This window comes from Electrophorus electricus, chromosome 8 (assembly GCF_041902795.1).
Source record: "Electrophorus electricus isolate QZ-2024a chromosome 8, ASM4190279v1, whole genome shotgun sequence".
Lineage (NCBI taxonomy): Eukaryota > Metazoa > Chordata > Actinopteri > Gymnotiformes > Gymnotidae > Electrophorus > Electrophorus electricus.
This window is the reverse complement of record NC_137504.1, coordinates 13,478,349-13,505,174: the sequence shown is the minus strand read 5'-3', so window position 1 is coordinate 13,505,174 and position 26,826 is coordinate 13,478,349. Positions and strand designations below refer to the sequence as shown.

General features: G+C 41.7%; 2 protein-coding genes across 5 annotated transcripts; one reads left to right on the top strand and one right to left on the bottom strand.

The window, feature by feature from the left end:
- Nucleotides 1-608: 608 nt before the first annotated feature.
- On the top strand, nt 609-23,010 carry septin8a (septin 8a). 4 transcript variants are annotated; one of them, XM_027018122.3, is made up of 10 exons: nt 609-762; nt 5,722-5,836; nt 6,357-6,552; nt 7,526-7,712; nt 10,735-10,896; nt 11,755-11,851; nt 14,905-15,073; nt 15,237-15,369; nt 17,757-17,926; nt 22,697-23,010. In XM_027018122.3, the coding sequence occupies exons 1-10, from the start codon at nt 733-735 to the stop codon at nt 22,857-22,859; spliced, it is 1,422 nt and encodes a 473-aa protein (XP_026873923.1). In that variant the 5' UTR covers nt 609-732; the 3' UTR covers nt 22,860-23,010. The 4 variants fall into 4 exon arrangements, with proteins under 4 accessions (XP_026873923.1, XP_026873917.1, XP_026873931.1 ...); XM_027018116.3 differs by having other exon boundaries at nt 22,694-23,010; XM_027018130.3 differs by lacking the exon at nt 22,697-23,010 and adding an exon at nt 18,987-19,846.
- Nucleotides 23,011-24,132: 1,122 nt separating this feature from the next.
- ccni2 (cyclin I family, member 2) lies at nt 24,133-26,709 on the bottom strand. Its single transcript, XM_027018143.3, has 5 exons — nt 25,679-26,709; nt 24,983-25,136; nt 24,720-24,854; nt 24,570-24,644; nt 24,133-24,463 (listed from the first exon to the last, which is right to left on the bottom strand). Exons 2-5 carry the CDS (start codon nt 25,094-25,096, stop codon nt 24,143-24,145), a joined length of 645 nt encoding a protein of 214 aa, XP_026873944.1. The 5' UTR covers nt 25,097-25,136; nt 25,679-26,709; the 3' UTR covers nt 24,133-24,142.
- Between the last annotated feature and the right edge of the window lie 117 nt (nt 26,710-26,826).

Sequence of the window (26,826 nt, the reverse complement as noted above, 5' to 3'; positions counted from 1 at the left end):
GAGTTCCGGGTGTGAATTACGTAGCTGTAATTTAAATAATATATGCAGGTTTAGGAAATACTACCTGAGTGAGTTAAATGTCTCTTAGATTTTGATATTTGGACGCATAATTTAGAGTTTAAAAGGTGTGTATCAGTTGGCCACTTTGCATCCACATCATCTTAATGTCTGGTAATGGAGAAATATTCCAGTTCTCATAATTTACACTAGGCTAAGCCTGCAGTTTTTAATACTATTCCTCTATTCATAAAACAGCAACTACCACCACCACCAACAACAAAAACAACAATAAATCTTTTTTTATCCACAAATTTCTCCACTAAAATAATTCAACTCTAAACCTGCAATCTGAAGTTAAGTCTAAACTATATATTTTCAGGATTTTACATGACCATGATTTAAAACTACAACTCCCGGCGATTCTCGTGATAACAAAAAGTTCAATGGTCGTCTTTTCCCGATATAGAGAAGACCTACTACTAGGACACTCGATTGTTTACGACTGACTACTCAACTGAGGTGTAATTTTATTATTTTTATTTATTTCTTAGAGACCAAAATCCTATTGCTGCTTAAGCGAAGGCGATAATGAAATTCTCGAAGCAAGTGGGAGTTTCCAGGAAGTAGCCATATTGAAGGCGTCGATCATCTCCTCTGTCATTTTACGCAGAGAGCAGAGACTTGGATAGCTCCCTTACGCCCAGCTCGGAATTAACGCGTACGCTCCTCATCATGGCTGCCACGGATGTAGACGTATTTTCCGTGAGTATTTTTTATTCATTCCCCTTTCAACAACACGTTTTCACGGGATCTGTAAGGCGCGCTCTTTGGATATTTTTCCTTCAAATAATGGAGATAGCCAGATCGCTACCAGAGCGAGAATGAATCTACAAATGAGTCTACAAAGATTCACCGACACGACCCTCAGCCGTTGTGATTGGGCTGTGATGTGTTGTGAGATTTGCAACATACTTCAGTTTAGTTTGTTGCATCTCTGCAGTGGTCAAGGAGTGTGATCATAGACAAGGTCAAATTGTCGATGGATACATTCTGTTCCAAGCATGACTGCTTCTGAAACAGCATCCTTGCGTTTGGTTGTGACTTGTTTACATGGGCATATACTTAGGGCCAGCCGTTTTACTTAAAATACTTGTCAAATCTGCTGCCAGTAAGTGAGTTGGCAAAGTTCTGCTTACTGTATTCTGCCTGAGAGTCATCTGTACAGAGTAAGCTTGTTTTTCTCTTAAAATGCGTTCGCGGTTGCGAAGACGCAAAGGAAAAACTGGCAATGCAATGCACTGGTAATTAACTGACGAATTAGTCCTGTCGCAACCATGTGTATGAACTTCATCTTTCGTTACATTCAATCTAACATCCCGAACGATATCTTCTACATTCCGCAAATTGCAGGCACGTTACATTTCATTAATAACATGCAATTCAAAGACCGCTGATAACGGTGCCGAATAATGGCAGTGCTGGTCGGTATTTGGTGCGTCTGCGATCAAGAATGCGTCATTTATTTGCAGTTTGTCAAGTAAGGACATCCGCGAAGTTAAAAATCTTGGCTGAGTGACTCTGAATATAAAGAAAAAGAGGATTACCAGCAAATCTTGTCAGAAAGCCTCACTTTTGGAGAACTGCCGAGTTAATTCGAATCTGATATCAGTAAATACCATGGTTGGTGCCAAAATGCAAGGCCTCGGTTACTTTTGTCAGAAAACAGCCGAAGTGCAGCAGTTTGGGTCCTGAAAAGATGGAATCTCTCTCTCTCTCTCTCTCTCTCTCTCTCTCTCTCTCATTCTCTCATATATATATATATATATATCACTCCTGTTCATCTCTCTTTCCCCTGTCACACACACACGTGTGAATGTGAACAAGAGAATAAGAGAAAGACGTGAAGGAAACTGTGTGAAAGAAGTGACAGCTTCAGCAAGGGCCCATTGTACTGCTCCTCCCATGGGCTGATCACTAAACAAATACACAAATAAGCCCTGTGTGCTATTGCTGGCCTGACGGCACAGTTCTTACTGGGCTCCATGGTACAGCCCTAGACCCCACTCTCTGCTACCGCGTGCGACCATTCTGTTGTCCAGTATTTGCCTTAGGAGTCACCCCACACTGTTAGGCCTGTAATGTCACACGTAAGAATGGGGAAGCAGTGATGAGTTTGCTGCTGTCAGGGATTTTGTCACTCTGAGCACACGTTCAGATGAACTTCATGGCTGAGTCAGTAATCATTTGCTTTCTTAGGAAAAACATGTGGTTGGCTTAGGAAAATTGATCAACCTACCAACTAACTGCGAGGGATCTATTTTTAATAAAATAACGTATTTCTATTTGCTCAAAAAGGGAGGGGAGGTTGGACTCTAATTCACTTATTTCTTCTGTGTGGTAGGGCTGTAGCTTCCTTTTATATGCTGCATATATTCCTTTCAGTATGCTACAGTAACAGTAGCAAACCCTTTGGCATTGTTTAGCAATATCATATTGTTTAGCAATGTTCAAGTTTGGGCTGCATTATATTCACCTGAATTATTCATCTTTGCTGGATCTTGTGAGCAAGGTGGATTGTCAAATGACCAAATTTAAAGATAAAGATGAACAAATAATACATTTTGCAGGCATCACCAAATGCTCCCCTTCCCACTGCTTGTGTGGTATAGCCTGCTGCGTGCAGTGGGCGTTTGTGACCACACCCCTGTTGTTAGCACACACCCGCACCTGGTGTGTCTGTATGTATGTATGTATGTATGTATTTAAACTCCTGTTGCTGTGTGCCTCTTTGTTGGTCTTTGATTCTATTTGTGGCTCTCTTATGGTTGTAGTCATGTCCGTGTTTGACGTTGCTCATGTTCACCCTGCTTGTTTTACGTGAGTGCTGTTGTGTTTCTCGTATCGTGTTTGTTCAATACACGTCTATGTCAAGGGAGTCTGTGCCTCCTGCTCCTTGCCCTGTGGCACTTGGGCTGTCACAGCAGGCTTTTGCACATGTATTGTTCTTTTTTGTTGTTTTTACATTTTTGTTTTTACCAGCCACTTGTGCTTTCTTCATTGCTATGTCACACATTGAATAGACGCTTATAAGCAACATGACATGATGACCATGCATGTTGCACTCTGACATGGTGTACATGGCCTGGTCATACTCATGCAGAATTATAGACGAGTATACTTGTGCCGATAAGTCCGCATCCAGTTTAGAATGGCTGCGTGTTCTGTATCATTCGAATTCACCAGGCCAACATTAATGCACCAAGTTCACACAATAAATGTAGATTTAAAAAAAGATATCTGTGTGGTGTGCTGGATACAGATGGGCCCTGGAGTTAAAGGTTCAGTAAGTAGAGTTGTCTGGCATAAAAGCTTGACATTCTGAGAGAAATGACCACTGCTTGACAACAGAATGGGGTATTGTGCAGTGACGTGGATAACAGTGTCATGGTGCTTCAGAGGCCAAAAAAATGTTTCTACTTTGGCCAGATCAACAGTGGTGGCTACTTCCTGTCCTGATAAGACGACAGTCTGTGTGACCAGCACAGAGCCAGTAATGTGTGACTGACAAAAAAAACCCTAAAAAGCCATTAACTGCAATTTTAGGGCTTACTTTCAGAAGAGAAACATTTAGTATGGTTATGTTGGAGGGTTTTAAAAAATTTTGTTCTCTCTCAACCAGCATGTAGTGCCTGAATTAGCTTAAGGGAGGGGAAGGGAGATGTGATTGGTTTGAATTAAAGGCGACATCCAATCAGACCAAAGAAAGGGACCTTCATTATCTCTGTCCCTATAACTATTATTACTAGCTTTGTACTGACAGCTTCAAAGTGAGAACCCAGATGATTGGGTCTGTGTACTTTGCTGCAGTAAGAGAGCTGTATTATTACCAGTGCTATTTAAACCTCTCTTAGTTAAATATTAGGCTTACTCCGTGTCTGTTGGATACTTTGGGTAGTTCCCAAAACATGGATTAAGGTAAACCTACCTATGGACTCCACAGTTAACTGCTGAACGTCCCTTTTGGCCTGTGAGTAGGTTTAGTGAGGGACCATGAGATTGGTCTCTTTGTTCACTCTCTCTACCTTGAGGCTTTAGCCTAGTTCTGCGAAATGGTCCTGCTGTTGTTGCCATTTTCTTAGCAACCAGAAATGTGTGACGAGCATGAGGAACTGCAGCCAGAAAGTTGCACATGCGTGCATAAGTGTGTGTCTGTCTGAGAGTACGTGATGGTGGGTGCATCATGTGCTCACGCAAAGGCAAACTGCTTTAGTTTTGCACCAGTACCATGCTAGGATCAAATCTGGACCATCTGCGCCCCCCCCCCCCCCCCCCCGACAGTGAGTGAATCCGTGGAGGGCTGACGGAGGCACACATGCTCAGGTGTGTGCGCGCGCACACACGCACATGAGATGGGGGTGGAGAGGGAGCTGTGGTACTGCACTGGAGGTGTCTTTATCCATCTGCCACAATTGTGCCCTGTCCAAGTGACGGGCCATGTCACCCTCCCCCCAGGGCTGCGCATGACTTTATTGGTCCACACTGATCTCCTCATTAAAATGATGGCGTGTGTGGCATTAACAAAGGGTGGGGCCTCTTTGTATTTTAAGTCTTGTAGTTGTGGCTTGAATGCTTGAAGTGTTTTAAATATTTGGGTTATGTTTTCTTTCCTGAGGGCCTTAAAATGCATTGAAATCTTAAAGTCCCAGAGAAGGTTTTCAGAGTGACACTGACATTCCAGGTGTCCCAGTGAAGAAAAGCTGAAAGGAAAACTGGAGCAGTGGTAGCTAAGTGGTTAATGTACTTGATTTGTAATCGGAAGGTTGCTGGTTCAAGCCCCACCATTGCCAAGTTGCCGCTGTTGCGCCCCTGAGCAAAGCCCTTAACCCTCAATTGCTCAAGTTGTACTGCATCATCATTGTAAGTCACTATGGATAAAAGCATCAGCTGAATGCCATAAATTTAAATGAAAGTTTGCAGGAGCGGAACGTAAGGGAAGTGTTCTTAATTGGCATTGGAATCTTTCCATGGTTTGTTTATGGTTTCAGAATTCTTCCTGGCTGGCTCAAAGTGTGATAATTGTACTTCTAAGACAAGTGCCAGTGGGCGTATACAGCAAGGTCAATGTAAAACTAAAATGGTTTTTCACTTCCCTAATTGTGGCTATAAATACCCAGTCAAATGCCTCCAATAATACAATGTGTCGGCTCAAAAACTGTAGTCATTGGTTTTGTTGTGGTGGTGATCCCAGTGTCTCAGAAGATTAAAATGTGACATTTATTGCTCTCAGAGCCTGATGTTTAGTGGAGTAGGTCTAGGGTGCAACCCCTGTTTTTGTCTGACCTCATACTTCATCTGTTAGAAGGGTCACGCCTGTCCTTGCTGTAGAGGTGGTTTACAAACTTGCCTATTCCCCACCTCTGCATCTGTAGAGCTTTTTGATGTGCATGAGCTTCAGTGGAGGTTGGGTTGCCTTCTTGCCATTGTAACCTCAGCCTTTGAAAAAGCTGGGGGGGGGGGGGGTGTTTAATGCCTGAATCTAGTCTTGACCTGGAGCTGGGTTTTCATCCAGCCCCCAGTTGTTCTTCACAGTGCTTTCGAGCTCTCTCCTGGAGGCGTGTTTCTCTGGAGTGCTTGCTTGTTCTGTCCTCGTCAACGATTGATAAGCCCGTCCCACAACCTCTGAGGAGACACAGCCAAACCACCCTCTCACTTGTCCCGCAGAATGAAGAAAAGCGGAGCCTCAGTCTGGGTGGCCATGTTGGCTTCGACAGTCTACCTGATCAGCTGGTCAGCAAATCAGTGACACAGGGCTTCTGCTTCAACATCCTGTGCGTGGGTAAGCCGCTAGCCTCGCTCTGAGAGAGGCCTCACTTTTCAGACACAGGACTTGCTACATTTCACACACTTACTCTTCTGAGGTGTCATTGGTGGGCAGGTAGGAGGGAAACTCTGTAAATATCTTAGACAGTTAACATGAAGGCAATTACTTTGTCCACATTTAGCTGCATAAAAGCTCTGTTCACTTGAGTGAGACTTTTTTTTTTTTTAAACCCAGACTCTGGAGAGGCACAGTGATCAACTAGGGTGGCCTTTCTTTTAAACTTTTAGAAAAGCAGATGAGCTTTTACTGTGAAGAGTGTGCTTCTTTTATTTTTTTGGTATCCATCTGCACTGGGACTGCAGAAGAGAATTAGCCATTTGAATAAATCCTTCACATCACAACAATGATACTGATGTGTGGTGTGAGGTGTCCATGTTGAATAAATAAAAGTAAAGTACTTGAACTATTCCTTCAAGGGAGGGGGGGGGAGGGAAGAGAACTCACCAGGGAGCCCCTCATCTCTTTCATTGTTTAGGGGAGACGGGCATCGGCAAATCCACGCTTATGAACACGCTTTTCAACACAACGTTTGAGAACGAGGAGGCGAGCCACTACCAGAATGGCGTGTACCTGCGGCCGAGGACGTACGACCTGCAGGAGAGCAACGTCCACCTCAAGTTGACCATAGTCGACACGGTGGGCTTCGGCGACCAGATTAACAAAGACGAGAGGTGAGGGATGACTGACGTCTGATTAAACAGGACCAATCTGATGTCTGAACTGCACAGCAACACCATGATGTCACAATGTTGAATATTTTAATGCCAGTTTCTAAAAAGGTTTGTAGACCTTTGATCACTTTGGCTTTTAGTTCAGCAAAAATGTATGAGCAGTTTCACAGTTATGACTTGATTGTGTGGTTTAGTACAGGCCAGTGGTTGCCATTTGTTTAAATCCCAGGATAGATCAAGTTTTATAAGAGGCTGAAATGTCATGAGGAATGCGACTAAGTCAAGAGACTTAGAGGCTGGAAAAAGTCCACTGTTTTCATTTTAATAGGAGTTTTTATTAAGGAAAGACATGGCAGGAGGGAGGAGGGGTGAAGGAGGAAATTCTTGGTTTGAACTGCAGCTGAGGGACTGCATGTTTAAGTGACCCCTGTGAGTGAAGGGTCAGAGAGCAAGAGAAAGGGTATGTGTGCACGCGCATGTGCATGTTTTGTGTCTGTGCGTGAGCGCTTGTGCATGTGTGCCTGTGAACGGGACGAAGGTTAGCTTGAGTGAGCTGTTCCTGGATGCTCCAGTCCGGAACGATGCCAGAAGTCGCATTGCGCAAGAAGAATGCACCCAGCAGAGATGCGGCTTTGAAGGTTCATAAAAAGTGCATGCTGGGAAAGTGCCCTGAGCAGCACAGGGAAAGGTCAAGCATTGCAATATATATATATATATATATATATATATATATATATATATATATATATATGAAAATATTTTGACCATGAGGCATTAAAAAGCTATATAAACATGTCGTCTATTAAAACAAATCATCTCCCAATTAATCTGGAAAGTGTAGAATCTAAGGTATGCATCAAGCATACTTGCCCAATAATATGATTTTACTTATGACTATTGCAGAATTTTATGGGAGGGAAAATGTAAGATGCTCATGATTTATTTAAAGTTATTTATTTATTTATTTTTGCAGTTACAAGCCCATTGTGGATTACATCGACACGCAGTTCGAGAACTACCTGCAGGAAGAGCTGAAAATCAAGCGCTCTCTGTTCAACTACCACGACACGAGAATCCACATCTGCCTCTACTTCATCGCCCCCACGGGCCACTCACTAAAGTCCCTCGATCTGGTCACAATGAAGAAACTTGACAGCAAGGTACGCCCAAAGGGTAGATGTGAGGGGATGTAATGGATGCATGCACGCAAATGAAACCATCCTAACGATGTGAACCTTCCTGTTGCTAGTTAGACTGATGCCATGCTAATTGTTGTTCATTTGTTAGCCGTGTTAGCTTGGCCTGCTGGACTGAACTGATTACTGGCATTTGGTTGTTTAAGTTCAAGGGTATATTTGTACACACGGTTCAGAGTAGCTTATCTGATACTGGTTGAGTAAAGGTGGGAAGAGTGAAATTAATTATTGGTAGTGATGAATTAGTAATAAGCAGAGGTGATTTAACCTGCCTGTGGGCCCAGGGGCCAGTGGGCTTTCAAAAACTGATCAGCAAATTAACTCAAAAAGGTTGTTTGTTATCAAGCTGCCCAAACTTTTGGGTGGGACATTTCAATGGCAGTCCACATTCTGCAAGAGACATCATTACTGTAACAGCTCTCTACAAAACCCTGGATAACACTTGATAACAGTTGATAACAGTCCCTTGATAACACTCATTCTCAAACTTATTTTTTGGTATCGGTATTTCTGTAATCAGTGCTCTGGTTGATATAGGCAAGTATAGCTTTCCTGTGCATTTCACAGCCCTCGTGCTCAGACATGCATACATTTGCATTCTTCCAGCCACTGTAACCTTGACAAAATAAGTTTGAACATTGTCCTTTTGCCAAAAAAAAACCCCCAAAACACTCCTTTGAGAGGAAGAGTAATAAAGCCACTCTCTGAGCTGACGTCTACCATTGCCTAATTTGTGATTGAAGAAGATCTTTGGCAATTTTTTATGATGCTTATACTGATGGTCAGAAGCAGAAAAGTCAGCATCTCTATTCTGATGAGATTCTGGATCTTTTCTAGCATCAATGCTGTTGTATAACTTACTTGGCCATGGACCTGGGTCAAACTAATATTACTAATATTAGCTCATTAGTGCTAACACCCTCACTACTTTAGCAGCTCAACAGCTGGTGGCATCAAGGCAACGCTGTCCTCTGCTGCCACATTCGGAGATGTAGTGAACATAGGATTGGTTGTTAAAAAAAAATCGCTGTAGCAGGGCTAGTCGCATCCTGGGTGTCATCCGTCAGCTCCTGTACTAGCAGACACTGTTATTGCTCAACTCAGTGCGGCAGCTATACTAGTGGGGCTCATGGGTCACTTAACTGACCTTGACTCTTCAGACTGTAAATGTAAATTCAAACTTAATCAACTCCTGTACCCACCTTTTTTAGGCTTTCTTTCTCATGCCATGTTTTTGTTCTTTTTGACATTGATAATTTTGATAACGAGTTTTCAAGTTAATCAGGCCAATCAAAAAAACAAACAAACAAAAAACCCACAGCCTGGGGCCCCCCAATTATTCAGGGGCCCATTGAAGCCTGTGCGTTAAATTGCCCCAGGTAATGTTATTTCAAGCTATTCAGTTGGTTTAACACGTCCGGAGGTTCAGCTTGCATTGTTAACCAGCTAAAAGACCCTCCACTCCATGTGATTTTTAAAAATAAATAAATAAATTAATTAATTAATTTATTTATTTTTAAATCCCATTTTTCGTACATGGTCAGTCATTAATTCCCACCCATCGACTGGCTAGCTAGTTCTCACTTATGGATGACTATGAACCGCAGAGAGAAGCCAAACCAATTCGGAGGAAAGCGCAAAATGCCCCAGTTATCAAGTACAGTCGTAGAGTTGGCGGGTGTCGTGATTGTCCGGGGACAGTATAATACCATAGCTCCCACATAAAGAGCAGTGCCGATTTTGCACACTTGGACACCTGGCCACGGTTGGCTGTGGCTTAATCGGAGCTCAAGATAGCAATCCCAACGCGAACGCTTTTCTGTCACGTGACTCGCGAGCCCATACACAGTTAATGTCGGCGCTGTGATGCGGTGTCTCGTCGTCTAAAATGTCTTCGGTCGCCCTTAACATGGATTGTTTGGAAATCTTGTCCAGTGGGTGCACTTAGTGTGAACAATCGGGTAAGAGAGCAGATTAAATTTCCACTTCCTCCGTCGGTGATTGAGGGAATGAGCGCGAGCAGTGCCGTAGCAGTTGGGTGCAGGCCTGACTGGCGTCATCGGAGGTCCCGTGAAGCATACGGCGCAGATGGTCCTCATGTCACGATCGGGTGGCTTAAAGCCAGACAACCCTTCTCTACATCACATGCCTCCACGCTTATGTGGTCCAGTAAAAAAAAAAAAAAAACTACCCTCGATGAATAAACATTACTCTGACAAGCGAGGTAAAACGAGTTACATGGTGCTCATTTAGCATGTGTGCTCGTTTCAGTTATTCAGTAGTCCTGTTCAGGCATGTTTGCTTTCTTTTCTTAGCTCACACAGAGGATAGTTATGGAAAGCAGTCAGTCTGCGCATCGTCACTGTAATATGGCGTGATTGGCTGTGTCTCATCTGTTGGTGGGAGAAGCCATCTGATGCTCAGCACAATCTACCATTAGCTGGAAACTTGATTTGAGAATCATGGCAGTTGAGAATCATCACAAACAGGGCATCTACTGTATTTATTACTGAAAGTGACTGTAATATTACAAGCATCTGCTATGACTTGTCCAGGCAAAGTGACACCGTTGATCTGCTAATATCGTAAATATAATCTGTTAAAGTTCACCTAACTTGTTTTCTGCATGTTTCACATGTTGGATCACGTATGGCAGAGAAGGCAGCAATACATACATTTGTTTTTATAAATTTATAGTGGAAACAGACTCAATCTTTTTTCACAGACACATCTGTTAATGTGTGCCTTTGGATCACACCCTGGGGAGGGGGAAGGTTTATTTCTGGTCCCCCAGCAACCCCCCACCCCACCCCCTTCTAATGTCTTTGCTAGTAAATTGACAATCTGTCCCATTCACTCATGATCAAATCATCCCCAGAGCTCAACCCTTCCCCCAGCAAGTATGTGGTGAACCACTGTAAAAAACAAACACAATTTTTGATGTCCTGTAATGTGAAATGTCCATTGTGTTCTGTCTCCATCTCAGGTGAACATCATCCCCATTATTGCAAAAGCTGACACGATTTCCAAGAGCGAGTTACACAAGTTCAAGATTAAGATCATGAGCGAGCTGGTGAGCAACGGCGTTCAGATCTACCAGTTCCCCACGGACGATGAAGCAGTTGCAGAGATAAACTCTTCGATGAATGTAAGTCTCCTTTACTGTACAGAAGCCTATTCTGGCCAAAAGATACTGAATAAAACAAGTTCACAGAAAAAATTGAGGTAAAAATGTAAATGGTTTATTAATGGGTCAATATTCATGGTCACCAATTAATCATATGCCCGTGGCTCCCTCCTTACTGTTGGCTGCTGTTCTTTGTTCACTCTTAACAATATAATTCCATCTGCTGTGTTTGTGGCGCAGTACTTTGGTTCATAGGTTAATGGATGAATTTTAATTTTAAATGTTTCATTCACATTTTCTATACACAAATGTAATCTATTTAAATCTAAAACTGCGACGTGAACTGAGAATTTGACGAGAACAAAGTGCCTTTTAAATTTTCTTCATTGAAGAAATGCCTGCTTAGTTCATTAAGTGTCTTAAAGTGATCGTTAGATGTAGCAGAGTGACGATGATATGCAACAAGGTCAACTCTGGTAGCAAGGAGTACTGTCTGGTTCAGTTTGTAGGGTGTTTACTAGAGTCCGTCTAGTTAACGTGTAGTTATTACTCACCTTGTGTAGTGATTACTCCATTGATGCTTTTTTTCCCCCTATAAAAACTACAGTAAGTCTGTAAAGAAGAACTGCATGGTCCAAAAGAACTGCAGCTAACAAGGGCAGACTCTTTAAAAGCTCTACTGCATCCAAGCTTCCCCGGTTGCTTACTTCCACCATTAGCTGCCTTAGCACTTTAGACTGGACTATTTTAAGACACTAACCCAGTGTTTTGCTGAGTCTTATAACAGAAGCTATGTAAACGTTGGACGCCTTGTGTGTTCTTGAGGAGCGGGTGTTGATTGGCAGCTGTGACCACCTGTACCACATTTTCCTGTCTTAGGCTCACCTCCCCTTCGCTGTAGTAGGCAGCGTCGAGGAGGTCAAAGTGGGGAACAAGATGGTGAGGGCCAGGCAGTATCCCTGGGGCGTGGTCCAAGGTAAGCTACCTTTTATGAATAAGCATTGTTGCACGTCATGCCAACAAAGCACGCTAACATAGCAACTCGATACAGTGCTCTTATGAAGGTGTTTTCACATTGTTTACCAAGCAGAGTAATCCATGCAAGTCCTGAAACCCCAGCATCACAACGGCCGAGTGGTGCTTGTAGCACGTCTCAGCGCCAATGGATAAACCGCATTTGTCATTTGAGAATCTAGTGCTTGAGGGGGATGTTGGGAGATCTGAGCCCGGATGGGAGTAGCTAAGCCTGGCTTCTCGATTTTTCCCCCATTATTTCGATTACCATCTCCCTTGAGGAGCATTTAGGGTGACACCCCCATTCCCCGGCCCCCTTTTACGAGAATGGTCTCATCCAGTCTGGCGCTGACCAAGTCCGTCTGCTGGATGGGAGTTGATTGTCACATTTGCTCAGACGCTACAAGCGCTTACTGGGTGAAAGGTCATGGGGAAAGCTGCTCATTTTTCCTGTTTAATTGGTTGCCCAGCAAGAACAGAGAGACTCCTGAGGGAAAGAATCAGTACTGTGCAACTGCAGGAGGTCGCTTGGCAGCAGATGTGACCAAGTAAGATCTAGATGTGGTGTGAAGAAACTCCATTTTTACTTAGCTCATGCTGCTTCCCCTAAACAATTTTAAACCTATTTTCTTATTTTCTCTATTGTACAATGCTTCTTGAAAATACAAGGTTAATTTTGTCATAGTCATCCAAACCCTACTCAGATTGTTGGGTTTAGCAAAGGGCATTTGTGGCTCAATCCCTGTTCAGGGATGTTTTGATGTACAGAATGCTCAGTCCTATACATCCAGGATACTCCCAGACACCGAGACAGATGGGAGACTGCCGCTATTTCTTGCCTGCCTGCTATTTTTACCTTGTGTGTCTGCAGAGGAGGGCTTTTTTTCCTGCCAGGAAGACTCAAACCTTCCCAAGGGGCTTCTTGCCAGAGATGGACAAATGGCTCCCAGAGCCTCCTCCTGTGGATGTGCTTTGGGCGGCCGTTCCATTGCAGACATGACGTCTTTTTCTCCTCATGATGGAGTAGAACTGACACCTCCCTCTCCTCCATTTGTTTCATACATTCGTGCATGTTATGTAGTAATGTGGTAGAAAGATGTAACTAAACTCCATGCTGTGCTTTATATGTTCACTGGCCATTGTTGAACCATTGATAAATATTGGGTGTAGTTTTAGTTGCCACAGTCTTTAGAAAAGATTAAATGGGCATGAAAGTTGCTGCAGATTTTTTTGTAGTTCTGCCATGCGTAGCTGAATATAACGAGCACTACCTTCTCTTGGTAATGATGAGTTCCTCTTTTGGTTTAGCAACAGAGGTGTTAAATCGGCTAAGAGTTCATTTATTAAAATGGTTTCTTCTCAGGAAATAGAGGGTGAAAGGCCTGTGAATGTGCATCTACGCATCTGCCAGCCGATTGGATGGTTTGTTCACTGTAGATGACTGGGAAGTTTTTTCCCATGCCTCTGTTAGATGAGTGTGCCTTGAACTCCTCCAGCTGGGTCAAATACTCTCTGCATTCCACACACTCGCTCACTCCCAGGATATTTTTTTCCCATTTTGGAACATGCGGCACTATGCATTCCCAAGGTTGTCTTAATGTTTCACGTCGTTAGACTTCAATGTTGAGTCGTTTACTCTGATACACATTTGTGGAAGTGAGAGACAACCTGAATTGATGCTGTCAGATCCAACAAGCATTTGGAGTGCTGCATCCACTTGAAGGCATGGACTTAATATACGTCTGGGTTAATGTATATCTGGGATTTCTTTTTCTTTTTCTTTTTTTTACCTAGTTAAGGCACCATGTGTTCAGAGTGGGAACCTGTTCTTTGGAGTTTCATTACTCAACAAAAAGATTTCTCTTTCTTGGAACTGCACATGCAGTCCAGACTGTGAGAACACTGCAACCTCATCTGCTTCTCAGATTATAAAATATTCCCATGATGCTGTAAAAATCTTTTGAATGGTGTGCTCTCTTTTATACCCTGTCCCAGGGCCTCTGACAGATTAAAACCCTTTTGGTATTTCTTTCCCTCGTACTGGATGTTCTGCCATTTTTTGCCAAACCAACTTTTGCTGACTAGATCTAGTCTTACAACTCATGTGGTTATAACTGCTCATCTCACAGGGATTGACAGTCATGTTCCTCGGAGTTCTTATTCCAGTTCTCTGTGCCGTTTACGACCTTATCCAGGTAACTGGAGTGCAGTTAATTGTGCTCTACAGCAGGACAGTGCTGGACTATCTTATGATAAGTTAATGGTCAGCATCAATCAGTCAGAATCCATGCACCATTAGACAGATTGGGTATTAAACTGAGTGTTGACCCCATGTGTCTGGAGAGGGTGACTGGCGTGCCTGCATCACATTTCTTCCCCTCTTACTCGATGTCCTGCCGTTGTTTCAGAAGCAAAGAGGAAAACTGCAGCAGCGTAGACGCTGAAAAAGTCTGCGTGCATTTTGTTATAGTTGCACTCAATCTTCTGGTTTGATTTTACCCCTCCCCCACTAAATTTTTGATGGCGCCAGTCCAGCTACAGACACGCTGAGCTCTCCTGCAGGACGCTCCCCGCTACTGCACAGAGCAAGCAAGTCATATGGTTGCATGTTTGTTTCGTTTTCAGTACTTATTTGATGTGTAAAACAGGGCTGGAGGACTAGGACTCTGGTAAATCGGTTCTAAAAAAATAGAATTAAATAGAATAGAATTAAAATAGAATTCACGTTGTCAGTTACGTTGCACAGAGCTCTTTTGTGATGTGCTGACATTTGGTCATCTTCGTGGTGTTCTACTGTGGCTAAAGCAGTATGATTACTGATTAAACATAATATTGAACCTGGTGTTTACATGATTAGTTTACATTTACCAGCGTTTACATTTTCAAATGATTGATAATAGTGATAATTTTGTACATGCTAGTACAGCTACAAAGTCCACATGTATTAGTGTGAGCTCAGGCAGAGTTGTATTGAGAGCGCACGCTGTGTGTGTGTCTGTGTGTGTGTTTGTTCAGTGGAGAATGAGAGCCACTGTGACTTTGTGAAGCTGCGTGAGATGCTGATCCGTATAAACATGGAGGACCTGCGGGAGCAGACCCATGCCCGCCACTACGAGCTCTACAGGCGCTGCAAGCTGGAGGAGATGGGCTTCAAGGACACAGACCCCGATAGTCAGCCCTTCAGGTAGGCTGTTCCTCGCTTGCAGGTGCCAGGTCAGCCCTTCAGGTACACCCCCCCCCCCCCCCCCCCAGGTCATCAGCACTAAGCATCAACAATCAACTTCAGGTCAGGGTGAAAGGGCAGGGCGGTTCGAGGCTGACCCTGTGTTTCTTCAACTGCTCTGTAGTCTACAGGAGACCTACGAGGCCAAGAGGAAAGAGTTCCTCACTGACCTGCAGCGTAAAGAGGAGGAGATGAGGCAGATGTTTGTCAACAAAGTGAAGGAGACGGAGGCGGAGCTGAAGGAAAAGGAAAGGGAGGTAAGCAATGATTGGTTGACTCCCGTTCACCTGCCTAGCTACAGGAATTTGATTTGGTGAATAATACTTTAAAACTCCTCGTTAGCATTTTATTTGCGAGGCACTCTGAAAAATGTTTGGACCAGATGCATTTTAAACCACTATATAACAATGTTTATTAATTGATTTATTCCAGTGTTTTTTCAAAAATTGCATTTCCTGTACATTTCAGAGTGTGTTCCTTTTTTCACATTGGAAAATGTACTTTTCATAGGCTTTCATGGGACATATAATCATAATTGCTTTTAAAATTCTAATATACAACTCTAATTCTAATACAGTGACACAGTATTTTCAGTTTTACTATTATTACCATTTTATGATCAAGCCTGATGAGGAACAGAGAGCAAAATCTTAACAAGACTGGGATTATTTTACTGAGTAATCATCACTTTCCACCACAGATGAGCATATGAGCTTCAGATGGTACACAAACAAGAAAACCTAGCAGTGGGAACACACCTCTAGAATACTAGCAGTCAAATTAAAGATTAAATAATTCCCTGAAGCTAAAATCTTTTGTGAGCATGTGACACTCATTCAGTATTCATGCAATTAAATGAGAATGTGATCTCATTGAACTATTTTTATACTTGTGGTTGTACAAGAACATTTGAGCGTGAAAACAGATTGCAGTTTTGAGCCTTCTGGACGTTTGTGCAGTTTTATTTGTGTACTTTACAAACACACATTTCACCAAAAAAAAATTCCCAAAAACAGAACTGAAGAGAGCAAAATGGTTGTTGTATTGAGAATCGCCTTGGAATTTTCTTTCTAAGAAACATTTCTTTAATCCTAATCTAATAGTCACTCTATTCTTGACCTCAGTGACAAACCTAACTTTAATCTCGACTCTAGTCATGATCCAACCCTGCAAATCTACATTAAATCAGGTAAGGGTTGTGTAATCCCAGAGAGCCCCAGCACAGGATGATTTTGTGGTAACCTGCTCTAACATGGCTGATTCAGCCAATCCCAAATGAGTACAGATGAGTTAAATCAGATGTGGTGCAACAGACAGATTGAAAGGGTGAGGTGCTGTTGTGCAGGTCCTGTCCATTTTTGAATATTTCTGATTTTGCCTTTATATAGCACCTTAAATAGTGGTTACTTTTGGTGTATTTGTTTTCAGAAGGTCTTCACCTATATAATCTGATGTAGACAGGATTTTTTTTTTTTTTTTTTACTTGGACACATTACTTCACTCAAAAACCCTCCCAAAACATATAAAATCAGATTTGAAAAATCTTACTATTAAAAAATGCAAATTTACTCAATGAAGCATTTTAAAGACTGAAAATATAACTGTAAAATTGAGAGAAACTCAAACTATATCCAATAAGATTTCATTGTATATAGTTTCTGTGTACTGTTAATAGAATAAGCAGAAACTATATACATTAATGTAAATGACATGGCAGTGTCAGTTCTATGATTTTAAAAAATATATATATTTTTTTTAGACTAGTCACATGGTTTGATCATGCCAGCGTAATCGTCAACTCCAGAGGGCTACGCTGGGAAAGCAGTCCTACTGGAGAACCTCACTGAGGTGGCACAGGAACGTAGGTGGCACAGGAACAGTTTTTGTGCCTGAGCAGGTTGCAGTCGCTCCATCCACACGAAGGACCCCTCTAAGCAGGAAGCAGTTTTTTTGTGTGACTTCATGGTTTGTTTGTTTTTTGGTAACTTTGCAACCACGATGTTCCATAATGTTTCATTCATCTCTACCTTTTTCTGGAGTTGGAAAGGAACACGATCACTGCAGCGAGCTTCAGCAGACCAGCCTACTAGGCAAAGCTCCAAATTGCCAGATGGAAATATGTAATTGTTATTATATGCATTTCTTTGCATTTTATTCAATTTTGGCAATAGATGTTTGGGCATATAGCCTTAGTCTAAGTTATTGGAGCTTATACACACACATATGCAGGCAGTGTGGTTTTAGTTTTGCCTGTATCAGAATACCTCTTCAAATGTATTCATAGTGGTCTTACATCATTATTTTTATCCTGTTTTGTGGCTTGGTGTTTTAGAATAAACATGTAAAAAACATCTTTATTCTAAAAGGAGAAATGCTGCTACTCGATATTTAATTCATTTATTTTAGTACAGTGTTGGGCAACAGTAGCAGCCACCATAGACCAAACAAACCTTGTAAAAGTACATCTGCTTTCTTACTATGCATTGTAAGCCCTTTTGCCACCACCTATTTTTAGAGACCACTTTTTTTTTTATGCACTTGCTAACCTCATCCATTTGCTGGAGCGCAGAGGCTTGTGTGGGACTGTGGCGTCTGATCCCGCTCTTCCTCTTACACCATCTCCTCTTCCTCTGCCTTTCTGCAGCTCCACGAGAAGTTTGAGCAGCTGAAGCGCATGCACCAGGAGGAGAAGCGCAAGGTGGAGGAGAAGCGGCGTGACCTGGAGGAGGAGATGAACGGCTTCAACCGGAAGAAGCTGGCCGCCGAGACGCTGTCGCTCTCGCAGCCGCTCAAGAAGGACAAGGACAAGAAGAAGTGAGTGTGCCTCCTCCTTTTTGAATCTCTCCTGAGGTTTCTGTTTCTTTTGCTTCATTCTTTTCCATCTCCCTTGGTTTAGATGCTTTGGGCATGGAAGTTGGTTTTGTAAGGTACAAAACCAATGCCTGGCACAGTGGTGGCTTCTGACCCTTCTCTTGGAAATCCCCTCTCTTGTGCAGTTCTAATCCTAATCTTGAGGGGTGCAGTTCTAATCCTAATCTTGAGGGGTGCAGTTCTAATCCTAATCTTGAGGGGTGCAGTTCTAATCCTAATCTTGAGGGGTGCAGTTCTAATCCTAATATTGAGGGGCGCAGTTCTAATCCTAATCTTGAGGGGCGCAGTTCTCCCATTGGGGAACCATGCAGTTTCAGTCCAAATCCTTACTTACTGGATTCCAGTTTCCACCTGCTCCATAAGACCTTGATCATCTGCACTGGGTGGTGTTGCTTAGGGCTGGATTTACAAACTCTAGGGCACCAGGCCTCCATGTGCCAGGCTGGGCATAACGGCTATAGTGTTATTATAATTAAGGCTGCATCTTAAAAAAAACATACGAGGAGCATATCAGTTACAGCCTGTAGTGCAGAGTGCTTTATCAAGCAATGTCAGCACAGATGCTGGTGTTGGTGCAAGTCGGAACTTGATCAAGCAGTATAATATAAAAGAGAGGGTATGCTGGGTCCGATATGATCTTGTGTGACAATCTACATATTCATATGCAAGGAGTTTCCACGAGAGGTTGTTTGTATATCTAGCTTCACCTTCTGGTGATGGATGTCACCTGCATCAGTGATGCACGGTATTTAATTATGTTTACGAGTGCCCTCTTGTGGTGTACGGTGGAATTTGTGTATTGATATTGCATGTATTTTGCAACAGCTGATTCTTAAAAGATGCAGTTGTTATGCATTCTAGTTATTGATCAAAGATGCTGAATGTAGGCATATTCATATACATCTTTGGAACTCCTTCACTTTTGCATGGGGCCACTCCATGTTTCATGTTCTGTTATTTTCCCTCATTCATTTAGTTGTTTTTGTTATTTTTCTATTTTCAGTTAATTTATGGGCCCAACATCCCAGACCAACCACGGACATGTCTTCCATCGTCATGGCGACGCCAGCGCTTGTTTGTCTGTTTTTGTTTGTGTTTTCTGTCATTCACTCACTGACAAATGGACCAAAGGCACTGCCGGGAACCTCAGACACAGAGCCACATTGTCAGGACTGACTTCCCAGTTTGCATTGCCATCACCACAACTTTTCCCTTTACTAGGATCATTCAGGTTATTACCTACTTTTGGAATTTTTTTTAAATACTTTTTCCCTCCATTATTATGTTTGGAACCTCTTAATTTTTGACACCCATGAGAGCAGATTAAAATCATGGACATTGTTTATTTTGCTTCCATTATGTTACTGTTTTTATGGCTAACAAGCTTTGTCAGACTAAGTAAAGTAGGGTGCACATCCCTTTGCCATAGTGTACAGTAGTATTTAAAGATCTGAGCCAAACTCTATAGCATAGCAATAATGACAAGGGCATACCTGTGTATACTATTTTGCAAATATAAAACTACATGGGTACCATTTATTAAACAAGTCTTAAATCTATATGTTTATTTTTTTGGGGATGCTGTTTTTATAATAACCCAAAGCCTGTATTTTAGTAATTTTTTTTTTTGAAATGACTCATGCATATGTAATGTTTTGTGGTCTGAAATTTATGGTGCTTAATGTATTGTTCTCAGTCACCATAAATAGTAAAGCAACAGAGGAGAGTGAGGGACTTGTTTTCAGTTACGCGCAGTAACGGCGTCTAGCGTGTTTCCCAATGAGAGCTGACTTCGTAAGTGAAGAACTGTCATTGTATTCCCCAATGTTGAAAATAAACTGAGACCTGAAACACTCCCCTTTACACCCAGACTGGATGAGATTTACTTCATATTTTGCAGAGTAAATATTTAAAACTGGGCATCATTAGTGAGACACTGTCTGCATTTATTCTCAAAGCTCAGTGTCAACATGAGGCAGTGTAGAGGTACTCAGAGTAGTGTTTTCTCTTGTAGTCTTTGTATTCTTGATGTTCGGTTACATTTTGTATACACCTCTAAATGTTCTACACTCAGCACAAATCATTTATTCACCACATGCCACTGGTTGACCCATGGGTTTAATGGTTAGTGTAAATTGTGTAACAGAGTGCTGTGTTTTTGTTTAAAAGTGTGTCAAGGAGCCCAGTCTTAATGAACATCATGCCATTTCTTTCACAGATAATGGTTTATGTGCATGAACAAATCATGTATGCAGGAGAGAGGGATGAGTCATTCTGTCGCTTCAACCGCTATGTTATATTTGCATGTTGACTATCCCATTACAGCAAGACTGAACATGACCATAGACTCAGAAAAAGTAGAGAGCCAAGCAGTGGCTGGTTCTCCTCCAATCAGGGTAGAGGACCCATCCCTCTTCTTGCCCCTGCCAAACAAAAGGGCATTTCATGCAAATATACCCTTCTTGACATTTTACTGTCCCCAGTAGCTACTTGGCAAGGGGATACAGACATTTAGCTTGACAAAGAAAGTGATATTCATAGTGAAAGAAGATCTTTGTGCCTTAGTCTCCCAGCATTAGATGACAAAAGTGATCAGACTTGTCTGTGGTTTGTCTCAGAGGAGCAAATACCATAGGTTAGCTTTCCAGCTTCTGGTATTTAAAAAGAAAAAAAAAGCCTCTAAACCTAACAGCACATTTCTTTTTAATAAGCTCTGAGCCATGACCTCACAGCAATTAGCAAGTATGTGGAAGCCACAATCTTAGTCTTTAAAGGTAATTTTCCTCAAGTGCAAAGCTAGAGCTCACCTGAGAACCCACAAACTTGCAGCTGTTGACAAGACTTCAGTCAGGCAGGCAGAAGTTGGTTTTTGTTTTAGAGGTTTGTGTATTTTGAGCCAAGCCTGGCTTCGTCAATATATACAACCACAATGTTTCCTTAGTTAGCACTAGCTGTAGTAATACCTTCATCTGTGCAGTTATTGATATTTCAATAACTAAGATGGTAAAAATAGCACCAGTTAAAAATACTTTATTAAACCCAAAACAGTATAAATTTTCAAAAGTCATTTCAGTCATTTTGACAAGTTCTGAGCTTTGGCCATCAAGAGGAATGGAGTATTAAATGTCTGTCAGTGTTCAGAAAATTTTTGGACCAAACACCAATAACTAATGCATACAGTGGCATGACTATTCTGTAACGCATCAGTCTTGCTTCAGTCTGGTAACAAGTCACCATTACTGAACCAAACATGTGCTGTTTCGATTTGTTTGACAATGATTTATCGGTATGAAAAACACCCACCCCTTGCATGCAGAAGACACGAATAGAGGATGTTCTCTCAGACAAAGCAAACCCAGCAAAGTAGGGGCTGGTTCTTGTCCAATCAGGGCAGACTCTACTCTGGACTGCCCCGCCTTCTGCATGCTGGTAAAATCCCAAACAAAACAGCTTTTCACACAAACATGCCTTTGCTGGTAATTTACTATTCTTACTAGGCACTCCTAAGCATAAGGACGCTGAATGTTTAGTAAAAGTCTCATCCATGTGATTTTTAAAAAACAAAAGAAGGGTCTCAGCTTTATTTAGTAGAACAGATTAAAATGTATAGCTGCCTCAGTGTTTGGAAATAATGGAGATTTGGTTCAAAACCAATAACCACAATGAAAATGGTAAAACTACTAGTGAACATGGACTTGCTTCACAGTCTGGTATTGTCTTCAAGTTACTGCTACAGAACCAAACAAATGAAATCTCAACAAAAGCACAAAGGTTATTCTGAACATAACACTCATACAACATAAAAACATTTCACTCAGACTGAAAAGAGAACTGCACATGGCATCAACCATTCAAGAAATAAAAACGTGCTTTTGCACTCGTGCATTTTAGCATTTGGTAATTTGTATAAAAATTAAAGATTACATACAGTGGCAAAAAAAAGTAACACTACATAAAAAGGCTTCAATAAATCTCAAAAGTGCTGATTAAGGTGATTACTGTATATCATTTAAAAAAAAAAAAGTGCCTCAGTAGGAGCAAAGCTTATTCATTTAAGAGGTGCTGGAAAGGTGGGCAAGGTATGACCTTATTTTGAAGAGGCCCACCCACATCCTCTAGCCCCACCTCCAATGGTGGGACTTCATTGTACAGGTTACCAAAGCCATCACAGAAATCATCCACCTCCCAGCTAAGGCTGGCATCTCCTCTGGCCTCCTCACAAGCTCTGAGCTTCAGATGGGTGGTGTCCAGGACGTACAAGGCATTGGGCGGCGAGGAGGGCTCAAGGCTGGCCAGGTATTCGTCCACCATCTCCTTGCAGCAGATAAACTCTGCACTCTTAACCTGAAGGGTGGCAGAAAATTGTGCAAGGGTAAGTGGAGGATGGTAGTCGGGTTTGAAATGTCAGTGAATGTGGTTTCATTACACGAATAGACTACCAAGTGGGTGAGTGTGCAAGTGGTTTTTCAAATCCTCTTTGAAGCACTGAGAAGTGTTGCATGGTTAACTTTGAGCTATGAGTTAAACATGAACAAAAACACACCTAAACCATGCTGTGGAAACCCTGCCTAAACCAGCTGGATATTCTTAAGGAAAGTAAAAGAACAAAGCTTCCATTAAAAGGGCGGCCTGGATAGGGGCACCCACAATGACATTTAACCTTATCCTGTAGCCATTTTCATAGCCCACGCCTACCTGTGCTTTCTTCAGCAGGTCAGAAAAAAACGAGAACCAGTCGGGCGTGAGCTTCTCCAGTTCCAAAGTGATGATGGCCAAGGCCAGCGTGGAGCCCTTGAACTGCCAGAGCTGGTGGCAGGCCATGCAGTGCTGCACCTGCCTGGTCCACAATGATGCCTGGAGGCAGGGCTTCTTCTGAGCCGCCACCAGAGCCAGGTGGGGATGTGTGGATACCAACAGGGCACGGAACTGTGCAAAAGAAACAAAAGAAAAAGAATACATGAAGCTCAGACTGACCAGAGCTGAAACATGGCCACAGTCAACTCCTCAACCCCTCAGCAACTTGGAGGACAAAAGGTGATTGGGGCATGAAACCCTGTTTAAGATGTTGTATCCTTTAGATTCCCTGCAGGAAGAAAAAACAAACAAACAAAAAAAACAAAAAAAAAACCAAACCCTCCCACATTTGGCTGTGGTAGCCTGTGAGAAGACATGGTTGATGGTTTATGTCTACGGTCTTGTTTGATATGTAGATCTGCATCACATTTGTGTTTCTCTCGTACACAAGATATTTTGTTAGCACGCACCTTTTGTATGTCATACTACCTGAGAGAAAAAGCCATGTTGAACAGAATGGATGTGTGACGTGTTTACAGATAAAGTAGTGAGGCGAGAATAGTGGTATACTTCAGCTGTATTTTCTTTCACCACATTTTCAAACAGAATGAGCGATCAATGAATATATCATAAGATATTTCATATTGGCTTCCCTTTCTTTTTTTGTACCAGAATTTATTCACAAAATGTCCAATATTTATTTGAAAAGACTTACGGAAGTTTATTTTTCTATGCTAGTACATATTTTTTCATTTCCTTAACCATGATTTCATTTTGCCAATTACAGCCATAAGAACATAGATATGTATTTGTTTCCTTCAAATATTTTCCCTGCATTTTTAAAATTGTAGGTTAAAACAGAGTTGCCAAGTTCTTTGTATTCCTTCAAGCAAATTTCTAGAAATGTGACTGGCTTCCTAAAGTGTGCCAAAGCAGCAACCTGATGTGTATTACGTTATCCTCTGCAACAAAAAGCTTAAATGCAAAATGGCTCCATTGCAAATTTTGTTTCTTCATGACCAGTAATAAGTACTGATGAACTCACGTCCTCAGCCAAATCTATGCTAAAACAAAATCAAACACGAGGAGCTTAATTCACACTTCATGACGTTTCCCCTGCATTCATTCCCACTTTTCATATTTATATGAAAGTGCAAATAAAAAAAAAATTAAAAAAGGAAACTATTTTTCTGAAGTGCTGTACCACTCCTCTGAAGCAGGTTCAGCTGTCTGCTTTACTCGCTTGGTACAAGCCAGAATCATCAGTGCCTTGGCCAAAGACACCTTCCTTATCTCAGACTGGCCCAGCACTAGCTTTGCGCCAAATGTTCGACCAGACGCAAAAGCACCTGTCGCCGTCAGTCCTTACTGGCTCGCCTGACCTTGTCCTAGCAATGCACAATTTAAGGGGACCAAGACTCCATTTTGGTATCGTTCGCAAATATTCACGTCAACAATGGCGTTAAGCGTTTTCTTGTGATTTTTCTTACCGTTATGTTTAGTCTGAACTGAGGAAGCAATTAGGGTGGGGCGTCTACTACTTACGATGTGAATGAAGTCGATTGGTGTTGCTGTATAAAGGTCCCAGTGCAGTTTGTCGAGGATAATTCTTTCCATGCGAAGAATCTCTGCTGTTGAAAAGCTGCATCCGCTCTGCGCTAACAGGTCCTTAACCGACGCAGTCACCTGTGACAAATATGGATAACAATAAAACTGTTCTACTGCTCAAAATGTTTCCGTTTGTTACGACCCAGAACACCGTTCTGACGTTGCAGCAATTAAAACAATTTACCTCATCTTCCTCATTGATTTTTGCTGCAAGTATCAGTGAAGTGATGGCCATGCACTTGAGGTATTTTGACTGGGCCTACAAATAAAATTCATTTAAATCTTATGACGAACTATGACGCAGCCAGTGACTACATACGGAGCTACCACTCACCTTTACCGTTGCTAACAGTCGATTAAGGACACAGACTCCCAAAGCAAAAGTTTCAGAACAAAACTTAAACATCCCACTCATTTCTTGCAACCATGTTATTATTTCCCGGTAAACGTTTGGAGCGATGTCTGAGCCCTGTATATAAAAACAAACAAACAAACAAAAACACAAACACCCCCCCCCCCCCCCCATTATAATAATAATAATAAAAATCAAGTACGAAGGAACCAAATAGAATTAGAAGAGGCGCAATTGAAAGATACCTGAATGCAACCGCCGTGGAGAACAGGCGCTCTCCAAAGACGCATTTCTCTTGCAAGGTTGTCCTGCAACAATCTCTCCAGCCGCTGGTTCTCTTCTGAACCACAAAATCTCATGACACGTTTGGCGGCCAGACTTTTCCGTCGCCAGGAACACCTGGTGGATAAATATTATTCTAAAGCACATTGCACAAATATTTTATGCATAGAAAGCTTTGGCTACGAGGCAACTGGACAGTCTTTTGACTAAAGGGGGGCAAAATATCTCCCAGATAGTTCTATATAGGCCCAATTGCTGACGACAATAATTAATTAATCAATTAAATAAATAAATAAATAAATAAATAAATAAATAAATAAATAAATAAATAAATAAATAAATAACGGGTCGTCATATTAAACGATTATTACGCCGAGCTGCGCAAACACATCTAGCTGGTAACCATTCGTCTGTGGTTAGAACATCCGCAAGGCGGGGAAAGCGCGTAAACAACCGACATAACCTTGCAAATGTGTAGACGTAAACCGATTTACTCATTTTGGCAATAACGAATGCAACAGCAAGCGAATTGCAGTTATCTGTGCTGCAATTTAATCCCAAACTACATTTCACTGCAACTACAGAGGGTTTGGGCAATATGCGTGGGTCGAGTTTTGCAAAAATACCATGAAAAGAAACTCAAAGTTCACAAATCTTACCTTTTGAGACGGAAATAGTTATTTTCACGGAAGGCCGCTGCATTTATGGACCGAATGTAGTTGTCTGACTGGCAACCAGTAACAATTCATGTTTAGGGCAACAAAAAAAGGAAATTGCAATTCGTTTTCGGTGGCAATTACTGAAACACCGCCACACATTTACCAAAATAAATGCTCCGTACGGAGAGCAGAAGATAAAGGCAATGTAAACATTCACTAAATAAAGTGACAGACAAGACAAAACAAAACAAAACAAAAAAGTTTGCAGGAAAGCAGACGCTATGCAACGATGCTCTGGTCTCGATTTTGAACGCTCTAGAGACTCCGCCCCATCTTTCGTCACTCACCCATCAAGCAGCCTTAAATAAATGTGTTACTGGGTCGAACATACGGGCACATTTAGACAAAATGGTTGGACCAAGGCATTTATTTATTTCCAAAACAACAACAGAACTTTCAAGGGTAACAAGAACAATATACAAATGCTTTGGAGAACCATTTCGTAATGAAATTAATAATGCTATTATCCATCCATCCATCTTATTTGAAGCCATAACGCTGTTAAAGGTCGTATAATTAATTGTTCTTATGCGTTGTGGGAATGACTACAAATAGGCTATTAAAATGTCTGTTATTTTGTCTTAATTTATCATTGATCGTTTCCCCCCTTTTGTTCGTTTGCAATTATGGCGTATGTCCTGAAGAATATGTTTAATTATTGATCTTTTTATCTATGAATCTGTCAACTATAAGACAACTGGATACCAAATGGATGACAGTTTTTAATGGTTTTATTCTAAAGATATCCCAGCTTTTCATTAGAACTGCTAAATTAGAGATCAAATGTTTTAGTGGCATCTAGTGGAGTACCAGCAGAGCTAACCTACAAGTCACATAAAACACGCAGTTGTCATCAAGTATATAATTCAGTTTTTTCTGCATTCTAGAACACAAAAGTGGTTTCTTCTTATTTAACCAAATACAATACACCTGATGAAATACTAAAATAAGTGAGTTAAACAAGTAATGTCAATTTTAAAAGTTTTTTAATTTTTTATTTTTTTTTTGGTAGTTTTTGTTTTCCAAAAAGATAAGAAAATATTCTAACTTATAAAAACTTCTGAAATGGCAAATTCAAGGCGATATGC

Coding starts and splice junctions, on each gene's coding strand:
- septin8a (XM_027018116.3), top strand. CDS start 733: ATGGCTGCCACGGATGTAGACGTATTTTCC. Junction 763..5,721: donor CGGATGTAGACGTATTTTCC/GTGAGTATTTTT, acceptor CTTGTCCCGCAG/AATGAAGAAAAGCGGAGCCT. Junction 10,897..11,754: donor AGATAAACTCTTCGATGAAT/GTAAGTCTCCTT, acceptor TTCCTGTCTTAG/GCTCACCTCCCCTTCGCTGT.
- ccni2 (XM_027018143.3), bottom strand. CDS start 25,096: ATGAGATTTTGTGGTTCAGAAGAGAACCAGCGGCTGGAGAGATTGTTG. Junction 24,855..24,982: donor TCCACGGCGGTTGCATTCAG/GTATCTTTCAAT, acceptor TTTTATATACAG/GGCTCAGACATCGCTCCAAA. Junction 24,645..24,719: donor GACTGTTAGCAACGGTAAAG/GTGAGTGGTAGC, acceptor TTTTATTTGTAG/GCCCAGTCAAAATACCTCAA.